Source organism: Stegodyphus dumicola, chromosome 2 (assembly GCF_044657685.1).
Source record: "Stegodyphus dumicola isolate Sdum_Otavi_A_Nest chromosome 2, ASM4465768v1".
In the NCBI taxonomy this organism is placed as follows: Eukaryota; Metazoa; Arthropoda; class Arachnida; order Araneae; family Eresidae; genus Stegodyphus; species Stegodyphus dumicola.
Genome location: NC_140769.1, coordinates 4,792,767 through 4,805,894, shown reverse-complemented (window position 1 = coordinate 4,805,894; position 13,128 = coordinate 4,792,767). Strand labels below are relative to the sequence as shown.

The window sequence follows — 13,128 nt, the reverse complement described above, 5'->3', positions numbered from 1 at the left end:
GTTCAACACAAAGTAGATTCAAAAACATATCACTATTAGAATAATGAATTGGAACCACAAATAAAAAGTAAAAATAACAAGTAAATGAGACCTGTTCCAGATTCTCCATACTCCAGTGTTGTATAAAAGCAAAATTCATACAGGCATTATTGCAATAGAAAAGTGAACAAACAAAGCCAAAATTATTTTATTTTTTCATTGGGGTTGGCGCTGCAAGAAAAAAAAATTTTTAAAGAAAAAAAAAACTGCTTCTGAGCTGATACTTTCACAGAAATGCACAATTATAAATTTAAACTATATAAATTAATTTAAATCATTACATGCATCTGTCAGTCCGATTGGAGCACACATTAATTAAAACTATTTTGTGTTTTTTAAATTTATAATTTATTATTTCAATTTAAGAGTAATTTTGTGTCTTTTTGCATTTGTCAGGTCAGAAACAGGCTTTTACTTCTGTTGTTGCATCAATGCCCTGAAGAAGTTATATTTTGGATATATAAAGTCCTTTTGCCTGTATTTATAACTGTTTTTGCACTTTTCAATTGGTACTTTGCACTTTGGTACAGATTTTGTTTTTACACAGCATTGATTTATTTTGGGTTTTTGGAAAAAGTCTCATTGACTAGTTACTTGTACAATAATATTTTAGAATTAGCCCAAAAAAATTGTACCAATGACGAATATGAATTTAAATTTACTTTTCCTTATGTAATATACATGTGTGTGTGTGTGCGAGGTAAAAAATATGAAAGCAGACTTCTAATTTTAATTGGCTGTAACCTCTTTTATTTTTTATTTAATTTGGGGACTTCCTCTCTCTTATCTTAAAAATAATGCTATAAATTTAAACTGTATCATTCAAATTAATCATGCAATCCTGCATAATGCTTAACGCAGATACCTCTTGTCCAGTCAAATAATTGTAAACCAAAACTTTTTTTAAACTCGAACTGAAACTTTTTGACTCTTTCCTTCTTCCTCTGAATTGCTGCGACACTTTCACTTAGGCTTTCCTCTGGGCAAGATGCTTTGTGACTACCTTCTTTGTTCACTGAATATGTGCTGAGCTAACAAAAATGTAGGCCTCATAAGAAGCCCGTCCATATGTAAACCAAATATTGCGAATCCAGACTTGCTTTCCTCAATAATAAAATCATCTTGAATCTTGCTATGTTTTGTCACTAGGCATCTATTACACCACCACCAAATCAACCATATCGTGTCATAGAATTGACAGAATTCCATCTTATGATTACTCATTTTTGCTAAGATATAGCTGGTTGATGAAATAAAATGGCTTTTGCATTTCGAGCAGGGTTGGGTGAAGTAGAAGCTTTGTTCTCGACAAGGAGAGAGTTTGCCCTTTTACCTCATTGTTCTCAGTTGCTTATTTTTCTTTTAGATCATTTGTGTTATTTTGCTGTCATTAAAATTTGGTTAATTTCATAATTTCTTCCACCCATGTTCTTGATTTTCCGTCATTCCCTTAAAAACCAAAATGATTTTCTTAACTAAAAATTAATAGTTTATTTATCATACACATTTGTTATTACTTCTAATTATAAATACTTAAAATTATTCAAAACCAATTTCATAAATTTTTAATTAAAAAATATTAGATGAGATTGTTTTCATCATCATCTACAATTCTTGATAGCTTAAATTACCTTATCAAAGTTTTGGTCATCTTTGATGCTGTGCTTCATTCCAGTATCAGGATCAGCCCTCCAAAATTGAAATTATTATTGAAAGTTATTTTCTTTTAATTGAAAATAAAATCTCAAGTTTAAACTTTCATTTTGGATGTTTAATATCTAGTCTACTAAATCTGTATGAAACTTATTTAGATCAAAGTTTGGTTTGGTTTATTTGATTACTGCAAAGTGCATGAGGGCTATTTACGTAAGGAAAGGGATGCCTTTGTGGAGGACTTCTTAAGGGAAACTTTCTCATATATGCATTAAACATGGGGAAAACCACAAAAATGCCCACGCAGTCAGCCCATTCACCGAGACCAAACTACCAGGGGAATTGAACTGCAGGCCGAACTACCAGTGTTCAGCAAGTTTACCGCTTGGCTGCTGATGAATTCTATTTATATCAAAGAATCCAAGCAAAAGTAATTTCCATTCTAATTAGAAATTTTTTTTTCATTCTTTCATCCTTCATTTCTATTTCTTTTTTATTCTGAAGGCCTTTGGCTAATTTTTGTTGAAATTTTTCTTTTAAAAAATCATTATTATTTTTCAAAATGTCAACATCTGCACTCATTCTTCAATACTTCTGCTTCTTCAAAGTTTGCTTGACTAAAAGGAATTTATCACTGGAGATTGGTGGTAGAAAATATTTTTAATGGGGGTGGATTCTGACTAACTGTCTACTTAAATTGGGATGTAATGTGGTGTCACTTTGTGTTTACCTGATGACAGTACATACCAAATTCACATTAAATGAGGTTTTTCCTGTATATAATGCTTTGTTCTTTCTGTGACACGGCATTTTATTATTCGAAAGAAAAATTTGTTGTAGGCTCTTTCATTGTATAAAAGCAGGAGTAAATATCAAAGAGAACTGGAGGTATACTTGTAGAAATCTGTGCTAAAAATATTTGTTTGATAACTGTTCTGTTGTTTATAATTATATAATTGTACAATTGTATATTATATTAAATTTCAAGTCAAAATTTCTGTGCTAAAATTGTAGGTCAAAATTTATGCTAAAACTGTAATGTGCCTAATCAGTGGTTTTTGATGGCTTTCTCTAAAAAGATCTAAATTCAACAGAAGTGAACAACTCTTTATCCCTGACTCAGAATGTCCATAGCAAAATTTTATAATGCTCTAATGAAGATACATATTTTTTCAAATGTTTGGAAAGTATTTTATGTGTTGTGAAGTATATATACACAGACGCTAGATATTGATGTGTTTCAGAAAGGTAATTATACTATTTCTACTCCTGATGTTTTAAGACACACATTTTGTAATATGCAGTTCACAGATTGCTCAGTTAAAACTTTTTTAACGATATTGATGATTATAATTTTGATTGATTTTATATGATCTACAATCCATTTCATTTGTAAGCTTTGTAATCAGACGGTGCACTTCACTGTATTAGGTTATAAATTCCAGTATTGAGTGAATGGTAATTAGGTTTTAAGGGCATTGAATTTTGGTTTTACATTCTCTTAGAATATTTCAGATGTCTAACAGTAAATAGTTATGTCTTTTTTTTTGGAGGGGGGGGGGCTAAATTATGTGTGAAATGCTTGAAAAATTTCTTTGTTGGATTTGGTTGTCTTAATCTGTTTAAGAAGTTGTTGATAATGTATTTTGAACATAATGTTTTATACATAATGTATTTTAAACTAAGGAAGTCCTTGAACTGAAATAAGTTGGTGAAAATAAGTTGGAGCTAGATCTGGAATTAAGGTGAAGGACCAAAAATCTCTTTTCTGGGGACTTTCAGCATGCTTTTGGTTCCAGCAACCCGAGTCCAGTTTTTATGGATGTTTCCTGACAATATATTATCTTGTAATATTGCTTGCATTCTTTGAACACAGTGTTTTGTGGTATAAATTTCACCAAAAATATGCTCTTTTCATCCTGGGAAATTGTCATTGACATCTTAAACTGAGTTTGTTGGAGTTTTTAATTTTTTCTTGGTTTCCTTTGTACCTGGCTGTCTAGTATGAAATCATATATTTAGGTATTAATAGTAGCAATTTTTATCATGCAAAACATTTCCATCTGCATGGTACCATGCAAATTAACATTAGTGAGTCTGTTGACTAGAATTTCTGTTTATCACACATTTGCTGATAAGCTTTGTCATGAACATGCTTTTTGTAGCTATGAAATATTCATTACAGATATTACTATTATTCCTTGAAATGCAAAGTGTACTAAAATACAGTTCCTCTTTTGTAATTTTTTAAAATTAAATCTTGATATTGAAGTTACAAATGCTTACTCCACAATGGTAATTTGTGACATTTTTAACAATTAAAAATATATTCCTTGTCTTAAATTCATATAAACTTCAACAACATCAGTTTAAATGTTGAGATATGTTTGTTGTAAAATAACATTAATATTCCAGATACATTTGTGGATTTATAAAATGCAGAGATGTAATGTACTTAGGATTTAAAATGTTGCATTTCATGAAAACGGCTCTTCATTTTGTTTTATTAATTTTAATGTGGAAATAAAATGTGTTTTTTCAAAACTTTATCCAAGACTGCATAAATTATTATTATTATTATTATTATTATTATTATTTTTTTGTGCATGTCTTTTTTATTATTATTATTATTATTATTATTATTATTATTATTTTTATTTTAAATAATTGGTAAATAATTTACTTTTTGGACATAAGTGCCTGATTAGAAGAAATCTTAGAAATCTAAAAAAATCTGACTATATATTGTTGTTCATATGTATGTTGGAATAATTCTATCTAATCAAGAATGTTTAGTTTTTTCTTCTTAGACTCTAATCAAAAATTTAAATTTTGTCAGTTGATTTGATAAATTTGAAGTCAGAAATTGTATGATTAAAATCATATTTTAATTTAGCTAAAGTGCCAGTGAGCAATTTAGAAGTAGTCCATCTTCTGCGGTCTCTACAACCTGTTCTTCAAGAAGCGGTGCAACAAAGGCGCCATCAAAGACTTTGGGAAGTCACATATCCGGTTCTTGGGCCACTGACATGGAGGCAGTTTCACAGGCTTGCTGGACGAGGTAAGAAACTGAATTTCAATTTAAGATGAAATTCCTTACTGTAAGAATTTTGGTGTATTTCCCTTGGACATGGAAGTCTCTTTTTCACTAATATTGCCAGGCACCATTTAATGGAATCTGTTGAAATTCAATTTTCTTTTTCTGATTTAGGTACTGAAGACCAGTGTGAACCACAACCTATTCCTTCTCTTCTTGTCGGTTATGATAAAGATTGGTTAGCATTGTCACCATTTGCCTTAAAATACTGGGTAAGTGTTTATTCAGCTATTTGTGAGATATTTCAGTAATTGAATGTTTCTTATAGGGGAAAAGATGCTTTATAAAAGAACTTAAATTAGTAATGAATGGAACTAGTTTTGTTACATTTTCTTTCTCTTTCTATATATATTCGGGCTACCGGAAAGTTCTGTCCGTCTTTGGAATAAAACAAAATACAAATTTTTCTTACAGTGAATAAACTTTATTAAAATAATATAATTGCCATTGTTATTAATGACTTCTTGCCAGCGTGAGGGCAATTTGTATATCCCATTTTTGAAAAATGATGTAACTTTTGATGCGAAAAATTGATCTGGTGCTTGTTTGATATCTACTTCATTTTTGAATTTTTTTGTGCTTCAAAAAATTTTGTAAGGACAAAAACAAATCCTATTTAGAGGGCGCTAAGTTTGGGCAATATGGTGTATGTGACAGAATTTCCTAGCCTATTTCTGCAAATTTTTGGACGAGTTCCCAAAGCAGCATGTGTCCTGGCATGATCATGATGCAGTACCGATGTCCTTCCTGTTGAAAATTGCCGGCCTCATTTCTTGAACTGTTGTCATTAAATTGTCTAATTCTTGACAGTACTTCTCCAAATTGAGCTTTTTGTTCGATTTTAAAAGCTCATAATGTACTGGTCCTCGAATGCCCCACCATATGGCACAACATTCTCCTTAATCTGTCAAATTTGGTTTAGTGGTGGGAGGGCTAGGTTTTTTGGGTTCACAATATGCCCTTTCCCTTCTGTTGTTTCCGTGGGTGATTCACTGTTCATTCCCAGTTATCATTTGGTTCAAGAAGAGCTTCATTTTGTTCAGACAAGCAGAGATGTGCGTATGACAACTCGATCATCCAAATTCTTCTGATTTAATCCATGTGGCACCCATCTTGAATATCTCCACACCAATGCTATCTTCCAAATATGGTTTGAAATAGTTTGCTGAGCTGAATTAAACCTTTCTGCGATCTCCGATGTTGTCACAAAAGAATCTTGCTCCAACATGGTCGTAATAACACCACCGGCGATCAAAGATGATCACCCAGAACGTGGCTTATCAGAAAGTTCGAAATCACCTGTTTCAAATTTTTTGAATCATCTTCTGCATGCCTTATCAGAAATTGTATCTTCACCAATCACTTTCAATAAATTTCTACATGCCTCTGTAGCATTTATTCCTTGTTGAAGTTCGTATAAAATACAGTGGCGTAAATTAACTTTATCAGTGGCCATGGGTACACTATCGCTTCACACTTAAGACTAACATTAATCAACTTTGTTTTACTTAACTTGCTACTTTAGTATGTATACATTAAGCGATAAAAATAGAGAGCCAAACATACGGCAACTAAACATGTGCTTATGTGTTGAAAATTGTTGTCATAAAACTGACATAACTTTCTGGTAGACCAAATATATATATATCCCTGATTATAATGTAATAATATCCCCTGGTCATAATGTAATGGCCCTTTGGTGTAATTACTTGGAATGCATGGGATAAAAATAAAAGATAGCTGTGTTGCCAATATCCTATGAGCAGGCAACATAGACAAAAAGAGCTCTATCGCTCAACATAGATGCTAGGGCCAATGATCTTAGATGAGAATTGCTTCTGTAATCTCTGAAAAGATTTTCCCCTCCATCTCCCCCAAATAAACTTAAAAAATTATTGGAGGTTTAAGCGCAAATTTCATTTGGAAGGTTATTCTCCCATATGACCACTCCCCCAAATAATCTTAAAAAATTATTGGAGGTTTAAGCGCAAATTTCATTTGGAAGGTTATTCTCCCATATGACCAACTGTGTAACAGCTGAAATTTTGCAGTTATTAGTTACATAGTTAAACAGAGTTTTCATTGCTGAATTAAAAGGTGTGATTTTGAACATTGCTTTGAGATCTATAGGGCACTACTCTCAAAAATCTCTGTTACCGAATGTCTTTACTGTGGGCCTTCATCTCTACCATATGGTATGCATTGGCATTTTACTGTTATAAATATTTCTGAAATTTTTCTGTTTATGATAGAGTAGAAAGAATGTTATTAATTTGAATAGGTTAACGAGGGGAGTCGTTTAACGTTATATTTTATAGAAAATTGCTAATAATTTTCAATTTAAATGCTAAAATAGATACTTCTTTTTCATTTGAAACTATGATGTCCAGTTTCTGTATCCTACATATGGGATAAATGTTGGCCCCTTTTTTATACTAATATTTTGCAAGCATAAGCGTAAACTGAGTTAATAAAAAATAAAAAAGACCTTTTTTTTTGTTTTGTAAGTGTTATGATAATTTAACTAAATTATATGCTTTTAATATAATAAAAAAGAATTAATAATATATTTGTGTGTGTTTTTTGTCTGATAATACATTTACACATCAACTGAAACTCTTTCACATGGCATTTTGTTGTTGTTCTCCAAGTTTTGAATTACATATATGAGTATGTATGTGTGTTTATTTATGGCAGTTGAATATTAATTTTTTATAATTTTATTTTAATTACAGGACAAGTTATTGTTGGAACCCTACACTAACAGCAGGGATGTTGCATATGTTGTTGTAGCTCCAGACAGTGACTGTGTTTTAACTCATGTAAAAAAATATTTCAAGGAACTCAGTACTATTTATGAACTTTGTAGATTAGGGAGGCATTGTCCTATAACTAAAGTGTTACGTGATGGCATAATGAGAGTGGGGAAATCTACTGCAAAGAAATTGGCAGATGAACCTGTAGACGATTGGTTCAGTCTCATTGGTGATGGACCCATAGCAAGTCGGTTAAAATTGTATGCCCAGGCATGCCGATATCATTTAGGTAAACATTGTTTATTATCATTTTATAGTATCTGTTGTTGAGTTGCAAAAGAAATATTTCAGCTTGAAACAGTACTTATTTCTGTCTTTTATATGTGCATAAAATTTATACATTAAAGACATTTTTGTTATACATATTTTTATTCTTTTCAATGTAAAATTTTCAGCTGTTCTGATTAAAACTTAGTGAGAAAAAATAATGAAATTAAATTTACAACAGAGTAATGAAATTGAAGGAAATCCTGGTTATTTTTTGCTTAACTATTTTAGAGGTATAATTGTTGTTCAAAAATTTCTTTCTAAAAATCCAATTTATTTTATAATGTCAAAAAATGAGTTACAGTGATAGCCATGCCATATTCATCTGTTTAAAAAAAAATTAAATAATTTTTACACACACATGTAGTTTTATGATCATGCGTGTAAATATTAAAAAAATTAAGTGAATTTGGTGGTTAATCTTGATATCTATAATTTTAGTAGCAAGGCTTGGCAAATATTTGGGTTACTGTTTAATCTTTTTATTTTGTTGTAAAGTCTTTCTTTCCTTTTTGTGTGGCGTAATTTTTGGTGGCTTATCAGCATTTTGCTAGTTTTAAAATTCTTTTGGCTGTGACAGAACTTATTCATTGGTTTGTGAATTTCATGATAATTTTGAAAGAGCATAGTAATGTTAATAAGGCTAGTAATAATAAATTAAAATTATGCTCTAATAGAGAAATAACAGCAAAATAATAAAAATCCTTCCTGTTTCTTATTTCTGTTTCTCTTTCTTATTTCTTATATTTTAAAAATGTCTTTCACTTTTGACAGTTTTGAATACTTGTTGTGATATTTAAACAAATCGGTAAGTGTTGTAAAGCACAATATCTGAAATTGATTTTAGTTAAGCCAGAAATGATGCGTCAACCTCCATTGTTTCAAATCATCCAGATATGTGTCATTTTGTCACTGACAGTGTTTCAGAAATTATCTGAATTTTGTTCACATGATGAAGTTGGTATGCCTTGCAGTTAAAAGCAATATAAATTGTATAATTTCTAGAAATCATCTGATTTCTGCTCACATGAAGCTGGTATGCCTTGCAGTTAAAAGCAATATAAATTTTATAATTTCTTTCATTTGATGTATTACTAATACTTCGTAATTTCCTACTTATATATTAAAAGGTAACATATAATAGTAAAAATTTAGAAAATGTAAGATTCTGAAAAGGATTATATTTTATTATGAGGCTGTATTTACTTGACAGAGTTTAAATATATTGGAGTTAATCTAATTGCAATAAATTTTAACCATTGTCAGGATTTGCTTCACTGTTCAGAGTACTTAAAAGTTCTAATTATTGAAGCAAGTTTATTCTTATTTCTTTAAATCATGCTTATATATATGAATATTTTCCAGTATGGACAAATAAATTGAGATGATTAAGGTTTTGTTTTGAATTGTGTAACTAAATATATTTGAAAAGGGATTTTCTGAACTACTAAGACTTGAGAATACAAGTTTGCTAAGATACAGTGAAACTTATAGATTCAGAGTTTCTTTTAAATGTTTGGTTTGTAAAATGAGGAAATGATGTTCCACAAAATAATATTTAATAGCATAATAAAAGGGAATTAATAATCAGTATAGAAATACACATTCAGTTTTTGCAATATTTTAATTAGCTTTTATTATTATTGTTGTTATTTAGTTATTAAGTTCATTTCTGTTTAAAATTGTGTATTCAAAATTCAAAATTAAGTTTTTAAGTTACAGGAAGTGCTTTTCTTATTTGAGATATCATTAAATACAATAAAATTTATAAGAATGCTCGTAGCAAGTTCATTTTAGTTTTGTTAGCTTTTAGTTGTTCATTTTAAAGTAAATATCGGATTGCTGTTCTATGGGTTTAAAATAAAGAATGCAAAAGAATAAGTTTTTGTTTGTAGCTTTAATTGAGCTATTGGGGAAGAAGATTAATATTTGGAGGAATCTAAAGGGGGAAAAAATTAGAGTTTCATTTATCCGGATGTGCAGTGTTAAAATTAATGCACAAAATAATAGTTATTTGAATAGGAAGTATAAAATATGATATAAAATTGCATTTTTGCTTTTGCCTTACAGCTCCACATTTAGCAACACAACCTTTGGATAGCAGCCTGTTAGAATCTCCTCCAGTTTTAAAACCTCCAGACAAACCTTTATCAGTTGCATCCCCCAGAACATCAGGAACAGAAAGTCAAGATAAGGATCAGTCATCTTTCAAATCTACAGAAACAGGTATATATAGCTTTACTGAAAAACTCAAATTGTATTGAGTTGCAATACTGGAAGCAGTGTAAAAGGCTGAAAATTTTAGCATCCAAATGTTCTGATATTGCAGTCAGTTTATTACAAATATTTATGCAATACATTTGACTTCTTATTAACTGGAGAATGCTGTAGATTCATAAAATCACAATTAATCTAAGGGCAGTTAAAGAAACACTGGAAAGAGGACATGTATTATAATTAAGAAACACTATTAACAATTTTCCTGTATTTTAAGGTGCTGTTTAATGAGAAGAATGATTAATTTATGATGTAAATTAAACCAGTTTTGAAAACAAACGCACTTAAATAATTTCTCATCATTAATCAACTTTATATTTATTCTGTAAGAATAAATATGAATAATGCCATTGGAAATAAACTAAATTCTAAAGGATTAGAAAACAGCGAGAGAATTTCGCTAGTGCCATTGAATTCAAACTTGGGTAAGCAAGTTAGAAAATTTTTAATTGTTACTGTGCCATATTTATGTTACCAATTGAGTACTGTTGAATTATTTATAGTACTTATAATTAAAACAGCTCCCAATATGTCATCATTTGCTGTCATTGCTCTTCCTAAAAACATTTCTTTTTCCTGTAGACAATTTTGTTTTATGCAATGATCTGTAACAGTAGTTTTTCAGTTGCTCTGTAACAAAACAAACTTATTTTTAAGACAAAGCTCAGTTTATCCACCTCACAGTTAATAAGGAGTCTGCAGTATTACGTTTTGGTGGGGGATTTCTAAAATTGAAATGTATTTCTGCCTGAATGCATGAATATTTACTAACAAAAGTGTTCAAATCTAGGTTCCCCCCTTAAACTACTTAAACTTCAAACTTTTCACTTACAGTTGCTGCATACACTAAATCTAAAAGGGAATAGAAAAATTATCATAGATTCTCAAAAATTTCTTTATTTTGTAATTTAAAACAGTTCAAAATAATATTTAAGGTATTTTAATTATTGGAGATTCAGTGCACAGAATGTTGAACAAATATTTTAAGGAAAATTTATGAGTAATTTTTCTTTACTTGGTGGGATAATAGTAAAATGAGGAAAAAAAAATTTTGATGCTAAACTATTTTTGTACTAAACTTACATATAATAATTATATATATGTAATAATTTTTACTTATATTGGTCTTGTTTTCTCCATTCGAAGGCCTTTGGACTTTGTTTTATGCTTTTACATTTGGTAATGTTATGTTGTATATGCATCTTTGTGTTGATATTCGCTTACCGAGGCCATAAAAAGTTAAATAAATATGCAGAAAGTAAAACCTGAAGTGAAGAATAAATTAAAATGTAAAATATGTACATGTGTTTAAAAAAAATTGAGAATGGTGCCGAGGTAGTAGTTGTCCTCTTACATTAAGTACCAAATTATTTTAGAACATGTATTTCCTTTATACATACTTTTTATAAATAGTTTACATTTTTATTTAGAATCCAAAGTAGAAAGCAGTTCTTCAACAAGTGAGCAGTCATCAACATCTGTAAATACAATATCTGATTCTTCTGACATGGAAGACAGCCAGCAGACACCAACTATAGTTATATATCTAGTGGAGCCTTTTACTCATGGAACAGCTGATGCAGATGTTTATCGGCTTGCTAGTCTTGGACTCCTGAGGTCATATACTCACATGTTACAGTTTCTGCCTGAACATATAAGAAATAATATTCATTTACAGGTACATATTTATATAATTATAATTTAGAGCATTCTGTACTTACTTTCATTATTAAATGTATATTCTTTACATTAATATCATATCTGTCAGTTTTTCCCCATTTTTTGCAAATTTTGCCATTTGTTGCAGAAGTGTCAAAACTTTGGCCAGTTTGACATTTTATTACGTATACTTTTGGAAGATTAACTGAATTCATCCTCTGTGTTATAATGTATTTTCTTTTTAAAAAATATGGATGAATTAATTAATTTTTACCATGTTTGGCAGTTTTAAAGCCAGTATAGTTTTGAACCAGTGGTTTGTGGATTTCTTGAGATTTATTAACAAATGGAACAATGTTATTGTGGTATCTTTAAAATAATGCTAATATATTAAAATGGTGTTTTAATAAAAATATCAAAACATTTTCTTCTGTCAAGTATTAAATTGTCTTAATCTTTCATTTCAGCAGTTTTTTTAATATTTTGGTTTCAAAATTTACGCAAGTTAATAGATGTTGTGAAGCAAAGTTTCCGAATTGCTTTTAAGCAAAAGCAAAAAAACTATTGTTTAATCATAATACAGTCAAAAGTCTTTAATCCGGACGTCCATAATCCGGAATGATCTATAATCCGGACCTCAAAGCTACAAACTTTCTGTGCATGCGTAAACACATTATGCATAACGGACGGTATAAGCTAAGCTAAAATTATCTAATTATCTATTTCAGTTAATGTTGCAGATTGTGTTGTTCCTTAATATTCTGATTGGATTCAGCTTATTATTTTTTGCAGACTGTTAGAGCAATTTTATAAAAGTAAGCTTTAACTTTTGATTGTGTCAAAAAGAATTTCTGATTCTGGAGCTGCCAAAGGATCTAGAAAGCGAAAGGATGTTTCGATGTCCATCAAACAAAAAGTGGAATTGCTGCAAAAATGGATAAAGGCATATCCTTTGTTACTCTAACCATTCCGAATTCTGTTTATCAATTTCACCCCCGCGTGGAAGGGGGGGGCGTCGCAGCGCGCAATGAACTGAAAGTTGATCTGTCAGCACTATCCTTATCTTCAGGGCAGATGTTTTTATTTTATTCGGCTTATAATTCCTTACTAAAGGAATGTACTCCGTCTTTGATATGATTTAAAATAAAATTCTTCATTATTATAAATATCATGAATACACATCATACACATCAAATAGTTTTCTGGTTGCAAGTTTCTAATTTCGACTGTGCGTAATGGATGCTAGAAAAGTTTAATAAAGTAAACAAATAAATATTAACCTTTTTTTTTTTTTTTTTTTTTTTTTTTTGTAAATTTTGG

The 13,128-nt window shown here is 30.0% G+C and overlaps 1 protein-coding gene across 2 annotated transcripts in view; it reads left to right on the top strand.

Moving 5' to 3' along the window:
* skd (mediator complex subunit skuld) overlaps window positions 1–13,128 on the top strand; it is a 128,828-nt gene that overhangs the window by 74,201 nt on the left and 41,499 nt on the right. For both annotated transcript variants that reach the window (XM_085810395.1, XM_085810394.1), the window contains exons 16-20: window positions 4,589–4,753; window positions 4,904–5,001; window positions 7,525–7,834; window positions 9,943–10,098; window positions 11,580–11,827. In XM_085810395.1, the coding sequence (XP_085666521.1) occupies window positions 4,589–4,753; window positions 4,904–5,001; window positions 7,525–7,834; window positions 9,943–10,098; window positions 11,580–11,827 (977 nt within the window). The remainder of the gene's footprint in view (window positions 1–4,588; window positions 4,754–4,903; window positions 5,002–7,524; window positions 7,835–9,942; window positions 10,099–11,579; window positions 11,828–13,128) is intronic.